General features: G+C 41.7%; 9 protein-coding genes across 9 annotated transcripts; 6 read left to right on the top strand and 3 right to left on the bottom strand.

Annotated features, from left to right (window-relative positions):
* Positions 1-292: 292 nt before the first annotated feature.
* Positions 293-1,563, bottom strand: FOMMEDRAFT_31417 (uncharacterized protein; the record flags this gene model as incomplete). The annotated part of the gene is made up of 11 exons (XM_007270336.1): positions 293-295; positions 336-373; positions 435-527; positions 578-616; positions 673-687; positions 751-783; positions 832-833; positions 897-924; positions 986-1,051; positions 1,076-1,091; positions 1,555-1,563. 11 exons carry the CDS (start codon positions 1,561-1,563, stop codon positions 293-295), a joined length of 342 nt encoding a protein of 113 aa, XP_007270398.1.
* A 1,052-nt stretch (positions 1,564-2,615) lies between these two features.
* Positions 2,616-4,250, top strand: FOMMEDRAFT_160988 (uncharacterized protein; the record flags this gene model as incomplete). The annotated part of the gene is made up of 5 exons (XM_007270578.1): positions 2,616-2,738; positions 2,812-3,213; positions 3,265-3,322; positions 3,381-3,610; positions 3,672-4,250. 5 exons carry the CDS (start codon positions 2,616-2,618, stop codon positions 4,248-4,250), a joined length of 1,392 nt encoding a protein of 463 aa, XP_007270640.1.
* Positions 4,251-9,761: 5,511 nt separating this feature from the next.
* Positions 9,762-12,287, top strand: FOMMEDRAFT_142904 (uncharacterized protein). The gene is made up of 3 exons (XM_007270577.1): positions 9,762-10,186; positions 10,491-10,599; positions 10,669-12,287. Exons 1-3 carry the CDS (start codon positions 9,869-9,871, stop codon positions 12,171-12,173), a joined length of 1,932 nt encoding a protein of 643 aa, XP_007270639.1. The 5' UTR covers positions 9,762-9,868; the 3' UTR covers positions 12,174-12,287.
* Positions 12,288-12,520: 233 nt separating this feature from the next.
* Positions 12,521-13,415, bottom strand: FOMMEDRAFT_136659 (histone-fold-containing protein; the record flags this gene model as incomplete). Its single annotated transcript, XM_007270576.1, has 5 exons — positions 12,521-12,577; positions 12,685-12,751; positions 12,815-12,944; positions 13,006-13,155; positions 13,325-13,415. 5 exons carry the CDS (start codon positions 13,413-13,415, stop codon positions 12,521-12,523), a joined length of 495 nt encoding a protein of 164 aa, XP_007270638.1.
* Positions 13,416-14,341: 926 nt separating this feature from the next.
* Positions 14,342-14,638, top strand: FOMMEDRAFT_94188 (uncharacterized protein; the record flags this gene model as incomplete). Its single annotated transcript, XM_007270353.1, has 1 exon — positions 14,342-14,638. A coding segment is annotated over one exon (297 nt), but the record flags the coding sequence as incomplete, so codon positions are not given.
* Positions 14,639-14,796: 158 nt separating this feature from the next.
* On the bottom strand, positions 14,797-15,559 carry FOMMEDRAFT_113347 (RBP11-like subunits of RNA polymerase; the record flags this gene model as incomplete). The annotated part of the gene is made up of 3 exons (XM_007270575.1): positions 14,797-15,276; positions 15,347-15,436; positions 15,507-15,559. 3 exons carry the CDS (start codon positions 15,557-15,559, stop codon positions 14,904-14,906), a joined length of 516 nt encoding a protein of 171 aa, XP_007270637.1. The 3' UTR covers positions 14,797-14,903.
* A 583-nt stretch (positions 15,560-16,142) lies between these two features.
* On the top strand, positions 16,143-16,764 carry FOMMEDRAFT_94665 (uncharacterized protein; the record flags this gene model as incomplete). The annotated part of the gene is made up of 4 exons (XM_007270382.1): positions 16,143-16,267; positions 16,328-16,546; positions 16,606-16,659; positions 16,719-16,764. 4 exons carry the CDS (start codon positions 16,143-16,145, stop codon positions 16,762-16,764), a joined length of 444 nt encoding a protein of 147 aa, XP_007270444.1.
* A 422-nt stretch (positions 16,765-17,186) lies between these two features.
* FOMMEDRAFT_113341 (NAD-binding protein) lies at positions 17,187-19,108 on the top strand. Its single transcript, XM_007270574.1, has 7 exons — positions 17,187-17,542; positions 17,663-17,771; positions 17,861-18,022; positions 18,143-18,287; positions 18,358-18,364; positions 18,429-18,461; positions 18,536-19,108. The coding sequence occupies exons 1-7, from the start codon at positions 17,470-17,472 to the stop codon at positions 19,072-19,074; spliced, it is 1,068 nt and encodes a 355-aa protein (XP_007270636.1). The 5' UTR covers positions 17,187-17,469; the 3' UTR covers positions 19,075-19,108.
* A 4,739-nt stretch (positions 19,109-23,847) lies between these two features.
* Positions 23,848-24,499, top strand: FOMMEDRAFT_160981 (uncharacterized protein; the record flags this gene model as incomplete). The annotated part of the gene is made up of 2 exons (XM_007270573.1): positions 23,848-24,114; positions 24,173-24,499. The coding sequence occupies 2 exons, from the start codon at positions 23,848-23,850 to the stop codon at positions 24,497-24,499; spliced, it is 594 nt and encodes a 197-aa protein (XP_007270635.1).
* Positions 24,500-24,674: the final 175 nt, after the last annotated feature.

The raw sequence follows: 24,674 nt of genomic DNA, 5'->3' as shown, positions 1-24,674 counted from the left end.
TATATACCTCAACGTGCTGAGCTGTTATGTTGAGTACACAACAAAGTATTGCACTGAAATAGTTTGAGTAAAATGATCCTATTCAGTTGCTCTACTTACAAGCCATAATATATAATCTGGTCTTCAATGAGGACTCAGACCAGGTGGAATCCTTTGAATCCAGAAGACATTCTCCAGTATTCTGTTGCCTTATAAAGGGCTAGAGAAAGTAAAATGGTTCCATATATACAAGGTATAGTCCTATACAGTGTCAGATAGAGCTAAGATAATTAATTATTGCCCTACCATGTGATTACTGCAGGTATTTGTGGAGGATTGTTTCTAGATGCACATACTAGTATTTTGATCCCCTTTAGAAGCTCAGTCCTATAAACTGAAATATATAAAATTGTAGTTAGTTCTTGATTAAGTATAATATTGATTAACACTCTTACTATCTTGATTCCAATAAATGTAGATAGGAATGCCAAGAGAAGTGCCTCCTTCTATTATAAGAAGTATTTTCAGATAGAATGAAAGTTTCTTGTCTATAGAAAAGTAGGTTAATTAACCAGTCATTGTTTTATAGTAAACCTACTATTCTGGTACAGTGCTAATACTCGGATTTGGAGAATGTCTATAGAATAGTTATATATATAATAGCTCTTTAGTATTTTAGATCAATTTACTTACAGTCTATAAGTACAACTATGAAAAGGTCTGAAAGTAGTGTTATGTAAGAATTGTATTAAATTGTAGTTGACTGCTTACTGTACAAAAGAGATATCCAAGTTGTTGCTTGGCCTAGTTTTCAAGTTAATAGGGGCATAGATTGTTAAAGGCACAACATACAGCTATAAAGTATACATTTTCAGATTTAGGTTATTTGTATATTTTTCTTAGCAATTTTTCTTTACCTTAATTCACTTTGATTGAAAGTGCTACCTGGAATAGGTATTAATATAAACAATATACAATCTAATAAACTATATATTTGTCTACTTACTAACTATAGAGCAAATTGCTCCTAGCAATCCAATACAAAGATTCTGAATCTTAATATTAGACTCAACTATTATGACCAGCAAGTACTTACTGTAAAGTAAAGTAGACTAATAGAATTGAATGGTTTGTGCTTTGTTATTAATAATGAGTTATATATATACACAACTTAAAATTGAGCTTGCTCACCCAGAAATATTTAATCTGTACAGACATTGCTCAGCAGATACTCAAGAGATAACTGTGCAACCATCATACCTCTTTGTCCATTGCTATGACTTGAGTAAAACTTTCTGTCAGTAATATTCCAGTCTGAAGGATTATAGCACAAACTAGAATCATAGACTAGGATGGTCAACATTGCCATATTAAAATACTGTGCAATGACGTTGTCGAAAAGAAACAGCCGTGCCAAGAGTAGAGGATCAGGTTCACCATCTGAGCGAGTGGACAGTGAGTAACTATGTTTATAATTGAGAGTCGGATTTGCTATTGATAGGAAGGATATTGGGACAAGACGGATTCTGGACCAGCAGTCTTATAAGCAATACAAATTAGACTAATGATGCGAACTGTATGCATCTTTATGAGTGAGATTCAGGGTGCTTGTGTTTTAATTGTCAACCTGTCTTAAAATTAGCCACAGTGCCTCATTAGAGATGCACATCATTCGGACCCTTGATTAACTTTACTGACACAGGATACAATCAGATGGGAAATGTATTTATAGGAAACAAGGAGATATTGACACTCGGTAGTAATGAGAACATCACCTCGGCGCTCGCTAACACAAGGCAGAGAATCAGAGATGGGAGATGTAATAGAATAAACATTTCTATTTGACAACCTCATCTAATTCATCAAAGCATCTCTTACAACAGTACCTTCTCTGAGTACTGAGTTGAGCCAATGTGATAATCTGATGGTCAGTGATTTTTAGACAGGGGAGTTAAGGTGCTGTTCTACCCAACAAATAGTATTACATATGAATTAGTGGCTAATGTTGGAAGTAACTGATTCTTTGGTATGATGGGCAAAAAACAGTTTTCCTAGATCGCCATTATGGTAGGTAGGTAGGTATATATGTATACAAGATTGCTCAAAACACTTGCACTCTATGATTGATAGTCCTTATTAAAAGAGGTGCTGGAGTCTGGAAATGTATTATTTTAGAATATTATAATCAGTGCATAAAATTGGCATCCATTCTAAGTGACTCTTGATTTATGCATAGTGATAATGTTTTCCTTTTCAAACAATTGAGTTTTACAAAGTTGCTACAAATGATCCGTCAGAGAAAACCAGCTTGTCATCTTGTCAGGATAAAATTGAACTAAGAGTAGAAAATAGCCTCAGTAGTGCGGATGATGAAGATACGAAATTTTGTTCATGCAAAGAGCTGCTGGAGTATGACGGAATCTGTGATTTAGACCTGAGGTGTGCTTCATCAATAGGGCAATTGCACGGTCGACGGTCGTGAAAGGATATGAGTAAAAGGATCAAATGCCGAATGGCTAATATGGGCGCTAATCACAAAGTCTAAGAAAGAAAAGCCGGCAAGCGACAGTCTGGTATTACAGTGGTAACAGTGCACTGCTACCTACTCTTCATCATCTCCACCCACCATCATCACTATGGATTTCACTACAGACTCGCCGGACTTCATCGACAATTTTGTCAACGAACTTATGAGCTACGCACCCGTCGTGCTGCCCACACTCATTATTTATGCCATCGAAAGTTGCGCGTCCTTGAAGGTGCGAGGAGGTTGCTTATCTTTAATGTTTCCCACGCGTTGAAGAGTTTCTGTTGTCCTCGACGTTCGTACAGCTTTGGCATGCTGTGAAGCAGCTCCCACACCATGAGAAAGAGGTTGCGTCTGATGATTGCGAGCTGGGCGTCAGTACTGCGCGCCAGGCTGAAATTGCTGCCACACGCGCTGCAGTCAAGAAAGAGGCACTACGCATGCGGATCGGTTATGTCTGCATCGCTCTGATTCTGCTTGCAATTTCAGGATTTTTTGAGAAGTTTCTTGCTGACAAGGGTATGCTGAACCGCTCTCGGGATGGAGATGACAATGATACCTATGTTCCAGAAGACGTTGATGATTCTGGGCCTGAATCGGAGTCTGGATATATCAGGTATTACAACTCAACTTTTGGCCAGATTGATTGGACGATGTCCTATTATGCAGTAACACTGTTCCTGCCCGGGATCTTTCTGCTTGCTAAGGTGTGATCCTTCTTTTGTATAAGTGACGTCTGGCATTCATCTTGCACTTAGATGCTGTATCTGCTACTAGGGCTGAAAGACAGGGCTGTCCTACGGGACGCCGAAGGCTGTTAGTTCTATACTGCCTCTTCGTTTTCCACGTATTTTTAGCTCACATATATGCTTAGTTCTTTTCTGGATTCCTGTCAGTTGTGATACGCAGCGGATTCGTCGTCCACGCTGGGTAACGGCCAAAGTCGTCCTGTCGTCAATACTGCTATCTATTGGCGCTCTCTGGGTTCATAACTCCATTTGTTCCGCGGTTCTCTTTGCGTCGTTCATTCATTTCATGACTTCCAATTGTGTCCCTACCAAGAAGGCAGCTTACAGGGACACTTTAATTAGTGGCTTCATTATGGTAAGCTTTAGGAGTTCCAAATTACATCGGGGACTGGACTTTACTCAATTTGCTTGTCTAGACCCTTCTGGCTTGTTACATTGTTATCTTTCACCATCCGGAAGACTCATGGCCCATCCGCGTGTCACGCTTCACACCGCATGTTGGCGGCACGAATTGGTCTGGGCTGATTCTTACGATGTTTGTGACTACTGGACACTTCCATCTCATTGCGCTCTGTTATCGCATGGATCATGCATTTGCGCGCCCGGATGAAGTACTTGTAGGGCAACCAGATATCCAAATCGCACTCCATAACGCGGCAACGGTGCCGGGTACACGTCTTTCCTATCCCTACTCACGCTTCGCAACGTCCTTGCAGCCATACCCACGCTTTAAGAAGCCTTATTTCCACACTGTGATGTGGGGCTGGCTCACCTCGTATGTCATCGTGGCTGCACTCAAGGTTACGGGCTACATTTACTGCCAGGCAGAGTCTGCAAGTTTTCTTGTTCTGATCATTGGACCACCAGTCATGAATGCCGTAGTTCTCCTGCGTGCTCTAGCACGTGGTGAGGTGAAGAAGCTGTGGCAGTACAGAGAAGACTGGGCGCGTAATCCTGCCGATGTGCAAGACGCGGTGCTAGAGGAGAGCAAGTAGTCTTGAGGTGAAGCCGGCTGTGGCCGAGGAGAATGAGAAGACTTTGATAGAGGCGTGAAGCTTATGACGGCGTAGTTCATTAGTTCATTTTGTCCTGACCCCCTGCTCCTCCGTAAACTTTGAATGGATTCTGTCTGATTGTTGTATGGAGAGAAACTCTAGTATACATTCGTCTTACTGTTTCTACTCGAATAATATTGCGTTGATATGTTTTACACTGCTGAGACAGTTAGATAGGCGAATTTGAGACTGGCTTTGGAACTCTGCAAGACATAACATTAATAAATAAGGTAGTATAATGCACAAAATACCTGTGCAAATAAATAGACAAGATATTGATATTGATAGTTAGTGTACAGCTCTACAAATAACATCAGAGAAGGATTCAAAAAAGAAAAGTGCATAATGTAAGGTAGGAATGATTAAATCAAAATATTGTAAGAGCATAATTTATAAATAAATCTAGCTTTAAGTGGGTCCGAAATTCCTTGTTGCTGATTGACATCCAGAACGAATGATAAGCAGGGCTTGTCAAATACTAGATGTTACTTCCTCCTGCAAGCTTGCAACTGCTGGAGCACCTGAAATGAATTAGTTAGGTTGGAGCTAGAAAGATACAGATAATCATACCTTCTAAGGCAGCAAATTCAATATTACTCACACTCTACAACCTGTAATTGGTTCCTTCATTCACCCCCCTCTTGCTAGCCTCTTTCAGGTTGATCAGCAAGTGGCTTCCAAGGATGTAGAGAAGGGTTGGACTCCTTGTTAAGACTAAGAGGTTTGTAACAAATGGATTGCTTGTTGTAACAAGATTATCTACTATGTTCAGTGTACAACAAAGTAAATACTAGAGTAGTTTTAGTGTCAGGGAAAAGTCCATTTTCTTATATAGCTTTATAGTTCTTATATAGTAGAATACACATTATTTATAAATTATATAGTAACTGTAAGAATTTTAATAAGGTTATAAAGTAAAGATAATTCTTATACATCTTATAAAGGTTCTAAAAGTATTATTAATGAATATAATACATAGGGTAGAGGGTTGAGGGTAGGAAGAGGTCAAAGGTAAGAAGTGACAAGGGCAAGTGTAGTACTCAAGATTTAAGCAAAGTCCTATGTAATATTCAACAATTACATAAGCTAAGTAACTCACTTTATATTTACTATACTATTATAATATACATGTTACATTTGAGTACTATACATTTATTAAGTTTATAACCTCTCAAACAGAGTTTCTATTTATTATAAACATTAATAGAACTTTAGTACACATTATAAGTGTAGAAAATGCTTTTATATTATATTATATAGTAGACACAAGTCTTTTTCTTCAAGTAAAATACTATAATAAAGTATTTACTCTCAATATATTTTTGTTAAAATATATTTACTCAATATTTAAAGCTATTATAATACATATACTGAATAGTAACCCTTGTTACTTTTGTTCCCTCTATTCCAGTCCTCTGCTTACTAGCAGGCACACTGTCTGTAACTATGTAGGTAGACAATAAACATTACTGTACTTGTCTCTCTAATTAGTCATTATAATGCCTGTATTGAGCTCAGATTCTGTAACAACACAACCCAGCCCTAGTGTTTCTTTTTAGGGACCTATATTAGTAATATACTATACTATACTATACAGCTGACTTTAGTGTCCCCTTCTGCCTTTAACATACAGTGTAAGCAGTTAGTCTATTTCATAATAAGTACTATAATAAATACTTATCTCTCTCTCCCTAACTTTTTTGTCTCCCTTCTACTCCTCTACAGTTACCTTTCCTTTATTGTCCTCCTTTTCTTTTTGTTTGCCTTCCTTTTTGAATGTGTATTTGTGTATCTACATTGTTTCTAATACTGAACAATTTCTTTAATAAATTCAATACATTCATGTACTTCTTCCTACTCTATAGTACAAGCAACAATTGGTAAGTACATACTTACAATAATGTCTATGTACAACCATTCCTAAAGTGTAATCCTCTCTCTAACCCCTTACATACTTTCCTTCCCCACCTACCATTCTATACTTAATGTGTATTTATATTACCTAGTACTGTTTATAACACTGTTTCAAATAACAGAAGTAGTAGCCTACTACTCACCCCTCCTGAGCTGAGTCTGTCTACACCTTCTACTTCACCTCCTCCCTTTAAGCTAGAATGTTCTAGAGATACACCTTTATAGTCATCCCTAACAACTCAGTTTACTGTACCTCTAATTGTAAGACATAGTCAGAGTATGTAATGTGTAGGTACAAACACAGCTTTACTTACAGTCTAAATCATCTTGTTTAACACTCTGGATTACAACCCTAGTACACTACTCACACATACTATACACTATCACAATACATCTATCTTCTTGCTCCAGTTAACTACTTACATTAATACTAATACTTACACTCACACCTTTAGCCAGACAGTCTTACAACTTCTCTCACAAGTACAACCTCAACCTACACAACATATACAACCTTACAACTAACAGACACACACAATTCAACTTGTAGGGACTGAGCAACAACTAAGTCTTAGTGACTAAGACCATATCAAACAACCTAAGAAAGTATTTATTGTCTTTTGTTATGAATACTGTTTGAAAAAGAACAAGGTAGAGACTGTACTACCTACAGAAGGCAACCTGGTTGTACAACATTAGTGTCAAGCTGACCTCTCTAAAACAATCTCATACTAATAGTGTTTGCTGTTTGTAGAGGAATGTAAATACTAGGGCAAACTTGCAAAGCAGAGAAAGAAAGAGTACAAGGAGATAAATACCTATAGTATATTTATCAGTTGTTATGATTTGCTAAGGTAGTAATAGTTTTGTTTCTGTTATAATGTGTTAATATTATGTACTGTTCAGTATTGTTAGTAAAGAATAAAATATTTAAATAAAATATATATTGTATAATAAGCTATTCAGATAAGATATAAGCTGTAAATTAACTTATTTAAGGATTATAAGATAGTAGAAGAAGTATTATACTATATCAGAAGAGGAGTACAATATATACTATTATAGACTTTCCTAAGAGCTATAATTCTTATATCCCTATTATAAGGACATATAATGTTTATTAATTCTTATAATATAAATCTGTCTTATTACAACCTTATAGTATCTTTTATATATCTTATCTAATGAGGGGTGTAATAAATGTCATTATGGATAATATTGTTTTTTTACATATTATATATACATATAAGAGTATATAATAATTAAGACTTTTTCCTAACAAGTGTGATATTCTTGTTCAGTTGTTCACTTACAATCTGTAATATAGAATTTGATCTTTAATGAGGACCCTGACCAGATAAAAGCCTTTGAAACTAGAGGGCTTTTTTCAATATTTTACTACCTTATAAAGGGCTAAAGAAAGTAAAATTGTTCTATATATTAGAGGAATGGTTCTAGTCTTTGTTAGATAGAACCAAGATATACAATTATCTGTCTTACTATAAGATTACTACTGGAAATTGTAGAGTACTGTTTCTAGATGTATATATTTTAATACTCTTTACAAGTTTAGTACTAAAAAGTGAAACATACAATATTGTAGTCAATTCTTTAATCAAGGTAAAATATTGATTAACACTTGTACTATCTTGATACTAATAATTATAGTTAGGAATACTAAGAGAGGTGCCTCCTTTTATTATAAGAAGTATTTTAAGATAGATTGAAAGTTTCTTATTTGTAAAAATAGTTAAGTATTCAGTTATTATTCTATAATAAACCTACTATTATATTATGGTGTTAATACACAAATTTGGAGAATGTCTATATAACAGTTAAATATATATTGTCTCTTTAGTACTTTAGATCAATTTACTTATAGTCTATAAGTACAACTATAGAAAGGTCTAAAAGTAGTGTTATATTATACAAGGATTGTATATAATTATAATAGATTACTCACTATACAAAAGAGTTATCCATAATGTTGTCTAACCTAATTTTCAAGTTAATTAGAGAATAGATTGTCAAAGGTACAACATACAGTTAAAAGGTAAATATTTTCAGATTCAGATTATTATATATTCTTCTTAGTATTGTTTTGAATCACCTTAATTCACTTTGATTAAAAGTGATACCCAGAGTAAGTGTATTCATATAAATGTTCTTATAAAATCTAATAAATTGTATATTTATCTACTTACTAATTATAGAGCAAATTTCTCCTAGTAATCTAATACAGAGGTTCTAAATCTTAGTATCAGATAATCTCAACTATTATGACTCACAAGTACTTACTACAAAATAAAGTAGACTAATAGACTTGAATGGTATATGCTTTGTTATTAATAATGAGTAATGAACACACATACAACTTAAAATTAAGCTTGCCTACTCAGAAATATTTAATCTGTACAGACATTACTTAGTAGGATACTTGAGAGATAATTATACAATCATCATACCCCTTTATCTGTTGTTATGGCTTGAGTAATACTTTCTATCAGTAAGATTCTAGTTTGAAGGACTAAGTACCAAGTATTATCATAGACTATAATAGTTAATATTACTATATTGACATACTGTTCAATAATAGTGTTGGAAAGAAACAGTTATACCAGGTGTAAATAATCATGTCCAACTTGTGAGCAAGGGAAGAGTGTGAAGGTGTGTCTGCAGCCAAGAGTCGGGTTTGCCATTGATAGAGAGGATATAGTGCAATATACATCCCTGACTAGCTGTCTTATAAGGGTATTGAACCACACACGTGCTTTGTCAGAAATGCAGGTTGCTACAATCTAATTTACAGCTTCACTAACATGAGGCATAATCAGATGTAGAGATGTAAGTGTATAAAGGACGAATGGCTACAGACGCTCTGGAGTACTGAGGACATAACTTTGCTATCATAATGAAGAGACGGGACCATACAAGAGTAAATGTTTCCATTTGATAACTTTCTACAACAGATCTGTAAGACTGAGTTATGTCGTCAATGTAATAATCTCATCTCAACTTACAGAATGGACTGCAATTCATGTTAATACAAATAAAGTTGGATGCTGCTCTGAGTTTAGCTTGGACTGTACGGGCGCGTGTCTCTGGTTATGCTTGGCTCTGGACTGTCTATGATCTAAAGTTCTAAAGTTATGAATGAACGAGGCGTGATTAAATCGAGGCGCTGACCTTTGCTGGGCACACGCCTCGTCTGACTCTTCAGGCGGTCGCCTCTACTTGCAGAAAGCGTACTCTTGTCTGTGTTAGACAATCGGAAAATCGAAGGGGTAAGAGAGAGGTTGCCCGATAAGGAATACAACAAAATGATTTAGCAAACAGCAGGCACACCGGGCCGACGAAAATCACGCAAAAATTTCCAATAATTCTTGATCAGTAGGTAGTCAACCAGCCTCATCCATTCGCTGCTACTCGCAACAGCGATGGACGCCAATGCAGACGCCGTCTATGCCGACCTCAACTTCGGCGGGCTCATGAACAACAGCGCACAGGTAACAGGCAGACGCCCTGAAGAGAGCAGGAGAAATTGTGGCAGTACTGTTCCCCCCGGTGCGGGTGCCGGCACGGGCGGGACTCCGACTCAATTGACCGTCTTCGACTTTCCCGCTCACCACCAGCAAAACACCACCATGGACATATCTGACTTCAACGTCTTCGCAGACAAGCACAGCGACGGCAGGCGAGACGACGCCTCGTCCATGCATCCATCAGCTGGCTCTGCTCAGGGAAACGCAGCGGCAAACAATATCAACTTTGACGCTCTGCAACAGCTGCTTTCGATGCAAATGCAGTTCCCCATGTCCGTCGACAACTCGTCGTCAAACATCAACACTGGTCAACCGAGCTCTGCAAGCAACACGAACACGGCAGCGCTCCTTGAGCAACAGATACGGTTGCAACAATTGCAGCAGCTCCAACAATTACAAAATCAGATCTTTCAGCAACAGGTGGGTGGCATTATGCTGTCGTCGCCTGTGTCAGATAGGATGTTTCGCGATGCACCCTCAAAATGAACGTTTGCAAGTTGCCTTCCGGATGGAGATACGTAGTTGTTGTGCTTCATCCGCTTAAGGCATGTCTGCTGCCCGGGGTTTGAACGCGGCCTTCGAGATGATTTTGTTCTGCACAAGATCTTTTTACGTTTCTTCGGATGCCGACATCCTTCTGAAATTCCCTCGCTCTCACGAAACATTTAATCTGGCTGAGCAATGTGCCGCTCGACCGTGCTCGCTGACATGTTTTTAATTCCAGATCGAGCTCATAAGCGGCCAGAGCAGCTTATCAGCTAGCATGGAGTCGACTCCGCTGCAGCAAACGCCGTTCCGAGACGTCAGCCAGTTCCAAGGTCTTCCGACACCCGGTACGTGTAATGTCTATGCGAGACATAAATATATTCGATGCTAAACAACGCCTATGATATGATTTGTAGTCAATTCTACCGAACTTAGACCACAGCCTCCGCCAAATTTCGTGTCCCCGATGATCCTCCAAAATTACCTAGCACAGCCAGGTCCTGCCGCTCATTTGAATACGCCCCACTCGCTCCCGCAGGGTTCGAGCTCCGCACCTGCACATCTTGCGTTCCCCACGCAGGCACCGCCGGTATCTCCAGACCTTGACTTTAGCATTTCAAGTCCATGGCTCGGTGCAGTGTCGTACCAGCCAGTACAACAACAGTTGCAACAGCAGTCGCAAGAACGAGTGCAGGCAGAGCCGAAGCGTCGAGGCTCGAAGCGCGGTGCGTCAAGTAGCGGAGATGATAGTATTGACGGGGCGAGAAAGCGCCAGTCTCCGGCCGTACGTGCTGTGGCCGGCAGCAGGCGCAAGACAATGAACGCTCGTGGGAGCGTTAGCGCTAGTGCGACGCCCGCGATTCGAGCACAATCTGGTGGAAGTAGCATCGTTTTGGGTGATTTTGTTGGTGACACACCATCGCCTGTTGACTTGTCGATGCCTCCGCCTACACAACCGCCCGAGTCGGGCGGCAGTACTTCTTCAAGCGCACAACCCTCTTCAGCTTTTCCTTCTGGTTCATCGCAGACGAGTCCTGCTTTATCACCTGTGACTCCAGCGAGTATCATGAACCTCGGTCGTCTGGGACTAGGTAGCGGTTTGTCCTCACCCGCACCCGAAGGCCATACTCAAACACAAACCCAATCCGTCGAGAAAGGAAAAGGAAAAGCCAAAACCAAATCTCCTCCAAACCCCAAACCATCCAACACCTCCACTACGACGAAATCAGTCTCTAAAAGGCGTTCCTCAACCTCACTTATCAGTCCCTCCCTCAAACCTCTCCTCCCAGGTGGACTCGCACCGTCCTCCGCAGCTCAACTCGGCTCGCAATCCAATTACAGTCATCACATCTCCGGCTCCGCAGCAGCTCTTCACATCGCACCCGCTACACCTCTCCCCCAACCAACACCCGCCATCCGAAAGACTTCACATAAAGCAGCCGAACAAAAGAGACGAGATTCACTTAAAACAAGCTTCGACGCGCTTCGATTCCTGCTCCCCCCCTTACCTCTCCCGTCAGATGAGAATTACGCAGGAGAGGTGCCGTTACCTGGTTCGATGCCTCCGCGAGGCCCACCGAGGGGTGATGTGAGCGGACCGAATCGCGCAGTGAGCAAGTTGCAGCTGTTAAGGGCTGGGAATGATTTTATTAGAGTGTTGAAGGGGAGGGTGGAGAGGAGGGATGAGTATATTGGGGCGTTGAAGGAGGAGGTGAGGGCGCTGAGGGCGAGGGTTGAGGTGCTTTCTTCTTCGCTTTCTGCTAAGGAAGGGGAGGCGGAGAACGAGAAAGGAGTGGACGTTGATGGTCTTCTGGAGGAGATTGAGAAGGTTGATTTGGATAGAGACCTTGATGCGGAGGAGGATAGCGTGCGAGCCCTTGGGGTTGCGGAAGGGAGTGAGGTGGATGAGGAGTTTGAATAACGACTTGTGTGCCAGTGGAGAGGCTGAATTGTAATATACCCACATGTATGTTGTCCATGTTTCTATTCTGTTGTACGTCTTCGGTCCTAGTTGGGTTTCGGGAGAGAAAACGAACGAATTTATAGTACAGATAGGGATTGTAAGTGACTTGTCTTGATCTAGGATCTTGTATGAGAGTTGCGGTGTACACAGTCGTATAACTTATCAATAGATGATATGTTTTCAAATCATGCTAGAGAACGAGGAAAATCTGATATTGTACAAGGAACATTGATACTCGAACAAACTACAGCATTGCACAAGGATATGCATAACATGGGTGAAAAAGTAATGGTAGCAGTGACACTCTACACCTCCTGACTCTGACCCTCTTTCTTGCCCTTCGCGGATTTGTTCGGGAGGAGCTAAATGAACAATTAGTAAAGGTGATAATATAATATAATTATAAGCATATAATTAATAAAAGGAGAAAAGAAGCAACGATAAGATGAATGAATGATGTGCTGCTTACCTCAGGATTGATGAAAGGCACGACACCTCCTTGACTGATGACAACGTTGCCGAGGAGTTTGTTCAGTCTGCGAGTGTCAAGTAAGCATGTCGAGTTTCAAATTCATCGAGAAGCTGGATATATGACTCACTCCTCGTCGTTGCGAATGGCGAGTTGCAAGTGACGCGGGACGATACGCTGTTTCTTGTTGTCTCGAGCGGCGTTCCCAGCCAACTCTAGAATCTCAGCGGCGAGGTATTCTAATACTGCAGCCAGGTAAACTACATCAAATGGGTATCAGTCATATTATTCTCTGCGGCGAGTGAGGAGAACGCAACAGACCTGGAGCACCAGCGCCAACACGTTGTGCATAGTTCCCGCGTTTAAGGAGACGATGGATACGACCGACAGGGAACTGGAGGCCTGCTTTCGCAGAACGCGATTGCGACTTGCCCTCTCCACTTGCTTTTCCGCCTGATTTTCCGGCTTTGCCTAGAATGAGCAGTTGTTTTGTTAGTTGACGCGTTGGCAGTGATAGCAATTATAGAGTGATTTGTATGAATTGGTAGTGAGGGTGGGGGTTGGGGTTTTTGGTTGAGGAGAGGAATGAGTCGTTTGTTTGGCGGGTGAAGCTGTCGACGTGTTCCTATAACCAACATACCACTTTCAGCATGGACGTCCTCACAGAGGAAAGAAGAAGAAAAAGAAAAAGAAAAAACGGAAAGAAAGAGGAACGGAACGACAACGTACATCTGAAATCGCACTCGAGAGCATAGCGACAACCGAAACCTTCCCTTTACACAAGTCCGTCGTATGCACCGTAGTCTTATCTTTCAACGAGCTACCAGAGATGTCGGGGAAATATAGGGCGTGGTCTTCGCGAATGAGGGTTTGGGGTGCGATCCATGTCTTCCCGCCGAGTTTGCGAGTTGCGTTTAGGTCGCTGAAGTAGCCTTTGGTTGCTTCTTTGATACTAGTTAGTTAGTTAATTAGTTTGTTTGTTATTATAATATTTCTAATAGTGGTAATGAAGGATGTGGAACTGACATGTGTTTTCGTCGAGCGAGACGGACGTCTTGGTCCATTAACTCAAGAGTTTCGTCGCGCCATGACTTTCGGAAAGTTGATGGTGGCTCGGGTACACCTAACGGGCGTTGGAGATATGGAAGCGTTGCGCCTTCTGAAGATGTAGCTTGGTCTATTGGTCCTGCAGAAGACGAAGACGAGGCTAGTGGAGAAGCAGAGCTCGAAGGTTCCGAAGGTGTCGATGCATTGGCAGCTGTAGTCGTCGACCTATATCGCCTAGGTCTTACAGTAGCAGAGACAGATCCTCCAGCTCTTTGAAGAAAGAGCTCATTAGCTAGACGGGATTGAGAACGTCGAGCAAGACTACGAGCAATCATGCTGTTCCCTGCAACGCAAGCGCGTCAAGAAAATTAAATTCGCGCAGGCAGGAAATGATGACGCCAGTCACGTGGTTTTGTATAAGTAACCCAGACGCGCGCTTCCTGTTTCGCACAACACTCCCTTGTCCTCAGACCACTACCACCTCTCCTCCCTAACCTTCGTCTTGTTTCATTTGAACGGTAATCATGGTATGTCTTTCTTCTATCTCATCCCATGTGGTGTAGCATGCTGACAGGAATCACGAACAACGCATAGAGCGGAAAAGGTACACAACCTCCAAGAAAACCCCGCCAAGGCCTTCCTAGTCTCACTCTACCTCTCCTCCCTCCGCCGTAACATCCCCAAAGAACTACACCCATTTTACCTACTCTCCCGACAAAATATGGAGTATTTACGTGAACCATTGGGGATGAATAACAAACACATTGGTTTTGTTTATCTTGTGGATGAGAATTTGAAGGTTAGGTGGGCGGGGGGTGGGTTGGCGGTTCCTCAGGAGAGTGAGTCGTTGATGAGGTGTACGAAGGTGTTGCTTGAGAGGATGGAGAAGACAGCCGGGAGTAAATAATACCGCTCTCTAGATCTAAACGTTGTGTTTGGATGTTATTTACTCGTATAATATTACTTACGTCTTCGGACATGATTTATCTTATGCCCAAGGACCAAAAATGTGAATGAAGACAATATATGCTCCGAAGCCAACGGGAGGACGGGGGCGGATAACATGTTGTAAGATAATTCGCCACGAAGAAAATACATGCTTTTGCCATAATGATACAATGCAAAAAGTATAGAATGTATGAGCACAATGATCCAACAGAACACACCAAAAATCAACCATCAATATCCAAATACGCATTACTCGACCAAGCAGTCCCCTCTCCATACACACCACCGCTCGCATCCATCCCCACGTCCCCTCCCCCTCCACCAACACCACCACCCATTCCTAATCCACCCACACCACCACCAACAGTAGCAGCAGCAGTAGCGTTATCCGCCCTCTCCAAATCACGATACTGAAACTCCCTACGGAACTTCGTCTCAAGCGTAGTAAGCGTACCAATCAAATCCGTTGAAGCCTTTTCGAGAGCTTGACTTGGTGTGATCGTACCATCTGTTTGGATTTTAAGGAGGAAGTAGGGTTGGAGAGGGTGTGGGACTCTGTAGCCTGCGAAGAGGACTGATTGGTTTGCTAGGAGTTGACTGGAACGTGTTCGTTGTTAGTGGGTGATACTGGTGAAGAGGAGGTGAGAGGAGGGGAGGTGGGACGTACTGCCTGAGCATGTTCCCGAGTGTATGATCCTGTTTACGGATTTTTATCGTTGCTGCGTTGGGGATCTTGGTGTCCTCTGTAACCATTACCCTAGCGTAAAGGTCAAGTCGTCAGTAAACGATTAAACGATAGTCATTGAGAAGTTGTAGGTTTTTCTTACCATTCTTCGCCCTCCTCGAGTACATAAAGTTCGTGTCGTTGGATAGCGTTCATGGTGCTTCACTCTACTGCACATTTTGATAGAGGAAATCAGCAACAAGTTCGTGGATTGTGTTAGAAGAAAATGTAGGAAGTCAGAGTATTGGACATGTTGTTATCATAAGCAGTCAACGACAATAAATATTGGCTTATAGCCACCATCATATTCGAATGACAAACACTAGAAAATTGAGACTCACCAGCAGTGGATGGAAGCAGATTGAAAAGAGACGAAAGACGCGTTGTAGTCAGAAATTCAAAGCGTGACATGACACGAACGAACTCGTGACGCAGATACCAAATTGGGAAGTAGCGCAGAATTTGTGTTTGACTGGACAGAGAGGGACAAGGAAGACAGTGACCCGACCTCCTCAAGACATTCAAAGGTGAATACCACTCTTCGCTGCTGTTAGCCAGACCAGTTGTCGTCCATGGAGTGCTATCCAACAATCGTAAAGAGCGGAAGAACGTTGGACGAGGAAGAAAAGGATGGATTGGTTGATTGGGTGTTGGATGGCGCGCATCGTCCATGGATACTCTGGCTGGCGAAACGGTATCTTAGTTGAACACACAGGCTAACCACTCTGCTATCTTCCAGATGCCGACCCGCTTCTCACAAACTCGCAAGCACCGCGGACATGTCTCCGCTGGTCACGGTCGTGTAGGCAAGCATCGCAAGCACCCAGGTGGTCGTGGTCTTGCTGGTGGTGCTCATCACCACCGGTGAGTCTTCCTTACTCTATTCTCTCCAACGTACAATAATATTGACATGATTTCGCGTAGTACGAACTTTGACAAATACCATCCTGGTTACTTCGGTAAAGTCGGTATGCGATACTTCCGCATCACGCGCAACCAATATTGGAGCCGCCCGATTAATGTGGACAAGTTATGGACGCTTGTACCTAAGGAAGAGAAAGAGGGATTGACCGAGAGCTCGGATGTTGTGCCGGTTATTGATACTCTGGCGGCGGGGTATACTAAGGTGCTTGGGAATGGATTGTACGTTGCATATCTAAACTCGGTTTTTGTATGGGGTGGTGCTTATGCGTTTGTCTTAGGCTTCCGAAGTTGCCTTGCATCGTAAAAGCACGATTCGTGTCAAAGCGCGCAGAGTACGTTGTCCTCTAACTCGCCAGAATCTATGTTCGATTTTTGATTTTACATTTGACAGAGTAAAAATTAAGGAAGCAGGCGGTGTCGTAAAACTCGTCGCATGATTTCCTTTATATGTACACTTTTGCATTCTACACCTTTTCCACCCTCTAGCATGCGTTATGAATATAGGAATCTCCATGCACATGCATTCCTCTACTGCCATCATGAAATAAGATGAATCGGTGGTGTAGTGCTAATATACAGAACGCTCCAAGAGCAAGCAAGTCAAAGCCTCTTCCAGCCTCTGCTAACTTAAAATGTGATTTGTCGTCCTTTGTTATTCTTCCTATTAGTCACGTACCTCAGTTAGTTGATCATGCGGATGCGGAAGAATTCTTCGGCGTCTAAATGAAACAAACAAACAAGCGAACTTTGGAAAAATGACTCGACTCGGAGTCTAACCACGCAACTTAGCAATCAAGTCGCATGTACTTTGATTAGTTGCCTCTAAGTGTTAACATTCTCACTATTGCTGCCACCCCATCAACCCGAGATCTATCATTCGCTGAACTCTGTGCTAATCATAGTCTGTCGCATATCACTTCTTTTCCGGCCCGTGCGCGTTCTGTATGACCAGTTGAGAAGATAACAGTGATATTCCTTCTTACTCGACGACCAAACGAGCAGTCCATCTTCCTCTACTGTCGAGTTTTCATTCTATTTTGAAGATTTTGAGCTTGGTTGCCCTTTCATCCTTCGAGACGCGACCTATAGACACACAAAGAGGCATCGCTAGCTGGTAGCCCGGTATCAGTGTCGACTTCCTCATGTCTCCTAGTGCCAACTCCGAAGACAAACAGTACGATGGAGCTTCCAGGAGATTAGTATGGGTCATAACAGGTGTGTATCCAACCGTTTTTATTGAAACGCAAAGCATCACACCTTTCGAAGCACAAAATATACATAATTAAGCTAACTCAACTTACAATTATATCTATGACTTACAATTCGCTTTCACAGGCACTTCATCAGGGTTAGGCCGCTCACTAGTCCACGTTGCCCTCGCACGCGGAGACTGCGTTATCGCAACCGCCCGAAGCGTCGATAGTATTCGTGAAATTTTAAGCAAGTAAGTCATTCTTATATCCTTACTCCCGTTTTTTTATCTCGAGAAACTAAGAGCGCTAAATTCACATATCCGTTTGCGTTCGTGTAAAGTCCAGAGACGAAGGATAGAATACACACCATGAGTCTCGACGTCACCGCACCATTCGCCTATATGCGCGAATTAGCATCGGAAGCGGTAGGAAGGTGGGGACGTGTCGACGTACTTGTGAATAATGCTGGTGTTGGGATGCTTGGGATATCTGAGGAAGTTGGGTAAGTTCATCTCATTATGACTTCCTCTTGATAATTTTTGTCGCATATTCTATCATTCTCTTTTTATGATATTCGAGAGAGACTGAGTTGAGAGCTAACTTTTTTTATGAAAATTTATAGTGTCGAAGGCTATCAAACGCAATTCAATACGAACTTCTTCGGGCCGATGAACGTCACTCATGCGTTCTTACCGTATATGCGGGCGCAAAGAGAAGGGACTATCGTATTCGTGGGGAGTCGCTCGTCGTGGAGAGCTAATGTCCCCGTAAGTAGACATTGAACAGTGATTTCTTAATTCGAAAAAAATCTAATGAATCCCGTTCATTGTATTGCAGATGCTTGGTTAGTGACCTTGAACACCAAAATGACTTAAAATGTACTCATATTCCGCGCACTTACCAATCAGGAACTTACGCTGCATCAAAAGCAGCACTTATAGGTAAGCCGATGGTTCTACTCATGCCAATCCACTTCTCTCATGAAAGCTGATTACTTTTCCTTACAAAAACACAGCTGCCGCGGAAGCTCTCTCGACCGAAGTAGCACAATTCAACATCAAAGTGCTAAACGTCCTCCCAGGCGGGATGCGTACACAAAACTGGAAAAAGATGTCTCTCCTCCCGACGGCTCCCGAAGCGCTCTTACCATCAATCCCCAAATCGGGATCGCAGAATTTCAATGACAAAACACCATCAGGGGCAGTTGCTACAGAATCACCCTCCCTCACAAACTCACGGACTACTACCGAAGAGCAACACATCGCAGACTACGCAGAGCTACGAACCCGCCAGATCGAATGGATGGACTCCGTCGTGTGCAGCGGAGACGCAGAGAAATGCGCACATGCGATAATTAACTACGTCACCGACGACAAGTACGGTGTGAAGGGATTGGCTAATGATGATGTTGGTGGTGGGAGGGACTGGTCTACTCCAGGCTTACTGGTGCTAGGCGCGGATGCTGAAGCGAACATTAGGGAGAAGTGTAGCGCGGTTTTGACCCATTTGGATGAGTGGAGAGATGTTGTGAGAGGAATTGCGTTAGATGAGTGAGTGGGATTAGTGGAAGTACGCGAGGACTAGCATGAAACTTAGACATGATAATGCTATATGCACGTAGCCAGGAGGTTTGCGCGTCCGAGTCAGAGTGAGCTAAGGACTATTATATTATGATCACCGTCGCAACGCTGTATATATAATATAACATGATACTATGCAATCATATGTTTGTCATACATGTAATGAATCGTCTCCTGTGCAGACCGTGTTCTCCAACAAGTCAGCACATAAAACGATTGCATTCACAGAATAGAAGCCCAAATAATATACATGATTTAAAATCCTGGTTACTTCCGAGTCTTTTGCCCAGGAGTTGCATGTTTTACCATAACTCTCGACCGTGACACTACTCCTAATCCTGTATACATTGATCACATAATATTGATTTAATAAATGGGGTACACTATCTGTAGCGTGTGGGTCATTTCATTTGTGATGCACTGATACGTGTTGTACCGGATTGAGTTCAAATGCTGTACATATTGGGTTGCTGGCTTGCTTCCATTTGACTCGGAGTAGCTGTGCTCAATTCTTGTTTTTGATGCTCTGTATTTTGTTTCCCGGCACGTCACCGGGAGTCGGAAGAGAGTAGAAACCGGTAAATACAGGGAGAGAAATACAGCTAAGAAATGAGCACCTTAAGTAGCGCAGATCCATCATTCCATCGGACAATCAAAAGTGTAAATAGAGTAAGCAGACCTAATATACTGTCATAGACCAGTCCTTGTAACACTACATTTTAATTCTGAATTTACTTCATTTTCACACCTTTTAACCTCAAACAAAAAATACTAGATGAAAATAAATACTGTTTAACATTACTCTACAAATTTCTGTGACAAATAAATGAGAAATAAATTAGATATAAAGGATAGATGTTTTGTGCCCAAAAGAGCATGTCACTATTCCTTGTAACACTCATTTTCCCACAATGTACACACAAGTAATCTAAGGTAGACAAAACAGTTGTGTCAATTCTGCATCCAAGCCCTGAGTCCCACAGCTCTTTTTTGGTTAGTCTGAATTGGCCACTCACTGTCCAACTTGTATTTCACTAAGTCAAAATAAAGTCAGTTTTCTAATGAAAATACATATTCCCCTCCCTAATCCTATCCCCAAGCCTAGCCAATACCCAACCTAACAGCCCAACCTATCCTAAACCTAATTGGGGTGGCTTTGCCCCCTCAAACCCCCCCTCCTAACTTCTTAGTCTGAGAGCCACCACATAAGTATTATGTAAGTGGCCATTCAGGGTTGTCCAAAAAAGAGCTGTGAGACTCAGGGCTTGGATGCAGAAAGTCAAGTCTGAGACAAAACATAAACTCAACTAACTGTGTGATGCACGTGATCTACCCTGAACTGCCTAAATCAGACACAAACTATGACAAGGAAACTCGTTCAACCACAGAGCCGAAATCCACAAAGTAGCACCATAGAATTGTTAGAATTATGCTTTTCTACAGAATGATGTAACAGATTTTCAAAAAATAAAAAATGACCAAGTTATTTCCAAAAGACTATTTTTTGCTCTAAATGACCTGATTGTTATTTTGCCACACACAAAAAAAATTCTACAAATTCTTGTCAAATTTCGCCGTCCTCGGCTACAACATTATGACAAATACCTCCCATATATGGCAACTACGTAATATTATTAATACATACTATAATTGTCTCAACAGAAAGCAGGCTTAGTGAGCCAGTAAGAGGTACTCATATCATATATACTGTTACAGAAAACTGTAGATAAGATGTAGATGTATATTTAACAAAAAAAATACTGATAATATTTTTTTTGCCTTGCCCTCTCGTAAATTTCGCTGCTAGGGTCCTTCCTAATTAGTTAAGCGAGTCCGTGACACGTTACTGTCACAGCTTGTCGAGTTTATCTTTTGTCTACCTTACCTTGTCTGCATTATTTTTAAAGTCATTAAAGCAATATAATATTTGTATTGGACTTCTATATTAGTATACTCAGATATTTAAGTCAATATTTTAACTGTGTGGCCCTTGGTAATGAGTGTATCTCTTGACTGAATATTGCTCAGTACAGTCATGTGACTAAAATAAACTGTGATTTGTACTTTTTAATTTTTATAAATTGCAAATCTTAATGAAATTGTCTAAAAATTTGTATGTATGCTTATTTTAACATAACAGATAGTCTTGTATTTTTTAGTTGAAGTTGTGTTGTAGGAGGAGCCATGACTATCACTGGAAAATCTGAGCATTTTCTTGATTATCTAGTTTTTACCCTTATTTTCAACATAGCTCAACAAATTCTAATCTGTTTACCACAATTTTTTTACATACACTAGGAAGATATAATAGAAATTCATTTATATATTTTTTGAGGTAAAATTGTTGTGAGTAGTGGTACTATGTATAGGGTGTTACAAGGAATGGTGGTGTTACAAGGACCAGTCCATGATGGTAGAGATTTTGAAGAAAAATGCACATTTCTGCTCTATTTTCTTGTGTCTCACTGTTGACATGGAGCCTACAGACCAATATTTTATATGTTAACTACATACCTGAGATGAGACTTAAACCACCTAGTAGAATAATGGTGTAACAGTTTATACATGTAATCATCAGATTTGACAGCTGTATATGAGCCTCTTGGCCCACTTTGTGGTCAAAGTTGATATGCAATTAAAATGAAAATAAGGCCTTCCCAAGCCTCTTCATCAGTTTCAGCATCTAACAGGACAAGTAGACCAAATATTTTCAGAATATGCTGTAACTTGGCTAGATGGTGGTAGCAGAGCATGTTTTCATGTGTGTCTCAATTATTCTAACAATTATCTATACCTACACTCATGTCTTAGATCTATGTAAGGCTGCTGGACCAGCCGTTCTCTTAGTTTCATTCTCTGACGTGCAAAATACACGAAATACACCTCCTCAAGGTGTGTCTGCTGTTTCTAAGGCACACACAGAGATCCTACTCAAAATGGAAGTAGACCCTAGATCTACCCTCCCTAACATTCCTTCTGCCAAGGTAAATATTCGTCAGATACAAGAATTGAGCAGGGCTAGTAGGTTCTTTGTGTTTCAGCAACAAGTACTTCCTGTTACTCTGAGAATTTCGAACAGTGACTCAAACATGTTATGTAAGTTGAATTTTCTAAGCAGAAACATATTTAACTCTAGCAGCCAACTAGAAACCATCATTTATTTGTCACTACATTTATTTTTAAGTTGTGAAGGCACTGTGGGATTTTTGTAGAAGATTCCATGATCTACTTCATCCAAGTCCTTTCTCACATCTGCACCCTCTTTTGTCCTCAGTATCAATTATGTTCACAGCTCCAAGGTGCTTTTAGCATATGTATATAGTGTAGTAGAAGAGTGCCCAACCTCTGCCCTCAATACTCACGTTCTGCCCAAGGCTTGAGCCAATGTCCTACAGTCTGACAGAGATACAGTATGCTGTAATGGTGCTTAGGGCAACACTGGCCACTTACTTTTCTCGGACAGTCTACCTGTGTTGCATACTACAAGCGGCAGAGAAGAAGAGTTTTGTACGTACCACGTACAGGGGGGGGGGAGGGGGGTTTGTGTGGAGGGCAGCTACCAACATTACCAGGCTTCAAGGACAAAGGAAGGGCCTGGAAGGCTCTAGGTAATACATCCTTTGTTACATGTTTCCCCCCTTTAGACTGAACATACAGGCCACTCAAAGAGAATTAGAATTGTTCAAAACCGTTCCTACATCATGATTGTGTTCTTTGTGGATCTTGATTTGATTTACCGTGTGCTGGCCAAATTGGCCAAAAAATACTGGAACTGCTATCGGCAATCGGGAGAATTGGAAGACCTTGACAGGTCTATTTTTCATGGCCGGATTGCACTAGGACTTTGTGCAGTAGGATACCCACTTCGCTCCGATGCAATGGATCTCCTTGGATCTTTTCTTAGCACGCGATTTGAGTATTGCGGGAGAAGCGCAGACCTAAAGGAGGCAATTGAACTCTTTCGTACTGCCGTAGTACTAAAGTCAGACCACCATCCCAGTCGTTATGTGTCTCTTTGTATCCTTGCAGCTTCCATTCAAGCTCGATGAGGCCATCAGGCATCATCGTACTGCTGTGGAGCTTTGTCCCGGCGGCCGTCGCGATCGTTCCCGATCACTGAGCAATTTGAGTCGTCCATTATTCTCTCGATTCCAGCCATTTGGACTCAAGGACGATTTCGAAGAGTGTAGGTAATTACTTGAACGTGCCACTGCGTATACGTTTTCGAGCATGATGGATCGTCTCGGTATTGCCTCTGTTTAGGCTAGCCGTGCTCACCATCATTCTCACTGTACCAAGTCTAGAGTGTACAAGGCAACAATGTCGCTTCTGCAACATGTCCTGATCATTAGTCCTACCCTTCATGCACAGCACAGCTTCCTTCACCATGAGCACCACTATGGAACACTCGCATTAGATGCAGTAGTATATGCTGTAGAGATACTTGAGTCCAGTCATTGTCGTTAATCATAGCATATATCGATGCGATGCGCTCATTATCCTCTCCCGCAAGGATCTCCCGGTCGTTAGTGTCCCATTAGATGGAGAGTTTCACAATGATAGCATTCAGCTGTACGGCGAGCTCGTGGGAACACGCATGACCTCTGGGGATAACTCAGCAGAATATGACGAGATACTCCGCTGAGCGATGAAGGCATTGTGGGATAGAGTTGTCTCCACAATTGTAGACAAATTAAACGAGCTCGGAATCGCCGAAGGATCGCGCATTTGGTGGTGCCCTACATCCATGTTGTCTGCGCTTCCTTTTCACGCCGCAGGTCCGTTCGAGGATACAGACTGCACTAAGAAGTATCTATTAGACAAATACATCTCGTCATATACTCCGACGCTTGGAGCACTCATCGATGCACAGTCATCATGCAGAAATGGAGAAGAATCACCCGCTCTTGTTGTCTGTGATACATCGCTTTCGTCAGCTAAAAAGGATATTCGCAGCATCAAAAATTGTGGCATACAGACTAAATTGCTCAGTAGCAAAGCATCTCACGATGCTGTGATGGAAGCATTACGGGAGACGAGATGGGTCCACTTTGTTTGCCATGGAGGATTAGAAACCACCGAATGCTGAGTCCGCGTTCCTTTCCGCCTGCCATACTGCTGAGCAGCCTCTCAATTTCACATTCGACGAAGTGCTCCACTTGGCTGCAGCAATGCAGTTCTCCGGGTTTCGAAGTGTTATTAGATCAATGTGGGAACTACTTGACGTGGGCGGGCCCTTTTTTGCCAAGACGGTATATGAGTACATGTGCGACTGCGATGAGGGCGAGGCGAGGTATAAGCGCGCGGCTGCTGGACTTCGCAAAGCAGCTATAGAGCTCAAAACGCGAGACGATATTCGCGCCGAGAGATGGGTTAACCTGATCCACATAGGAGCTTGATTGACTCCAGAGGATTTATGATGTACATGTCGATTGTTATGTGAGTGGAATCAGTAATTGTCGTAAAATGATACTGACTACAATGTCCAGAACGAAATACGTTTGAGCATGGATCAATGTTTTACTTTGATGAGTAGGCGATATGTGCGGAGGCTGAATACGTAGCTTTCGTAAA

Source organism: Fomitiporia mediterranea (assembly GCF_000271605.1).
Source record: "Fomitiporia mediterranea MF3/22 unplaced genomic scaffold FOMMEscaffold_13, whole genome shotgun sequence".
Taxonomy (NCBI): Eukaryota; Fungi; Basidiomycota; class Agaricomycetes; order Hymenochaetales; family Hymenochaetaceae; genus Fomitiporia; species Fomitiporia mediterranea.
Note: the sequence above shows the minus strand (reverse complement) of the source record. Positions and strands in the feature narration are given on the sequence as shown.

Bases quoted from the DNA above. Each gene is read 5' to 3' on its own strand.
- FOMMEDRAFT_142904 (XM_007270577.1), top strand. From the start codon at position 9,869: ATGGACATATCTGACTTCAACGTCTTCGCAGACAAGCACAGCGACGGC. The intron at 10,187-10,490 runs GTGGGTGGCATT...TTTTAATTCCAG, and splicing joins ATCAGATCTTTCAGCAACAG to ATCGAGCTCATAAGCGGCCA. The intron at 10,600-10,668 runs GTACGTGTAATG...TATGATTTGTAG, and splicing joins CCAAGGTCTTCCGACACCCG to TCAATTCTACCGAACTTAGA.
- FOMMEDRAFT_113341 (XM_007270574.1), top strand. From the start codon at position 17,470: ATGTCTCCTAGTGCCAACTCCGAAGACAAACAGTACGATGGAGCTTCC. The intron at 18,023-18,142 runs GTAAGTTCATCT...GAAAATTTATAG, and splicing joins GGGATATCTGAGGAAGTTGG to TGTCGAAGGCTATCAAACGC. The intron at 18,462-18,535 runs GTAAGCCGATGG...ACAAAAACACAG, and splicing joins ATCAAAAGCAGCACTTATAG to CTGCCGCGGAAGCTCTCTCG.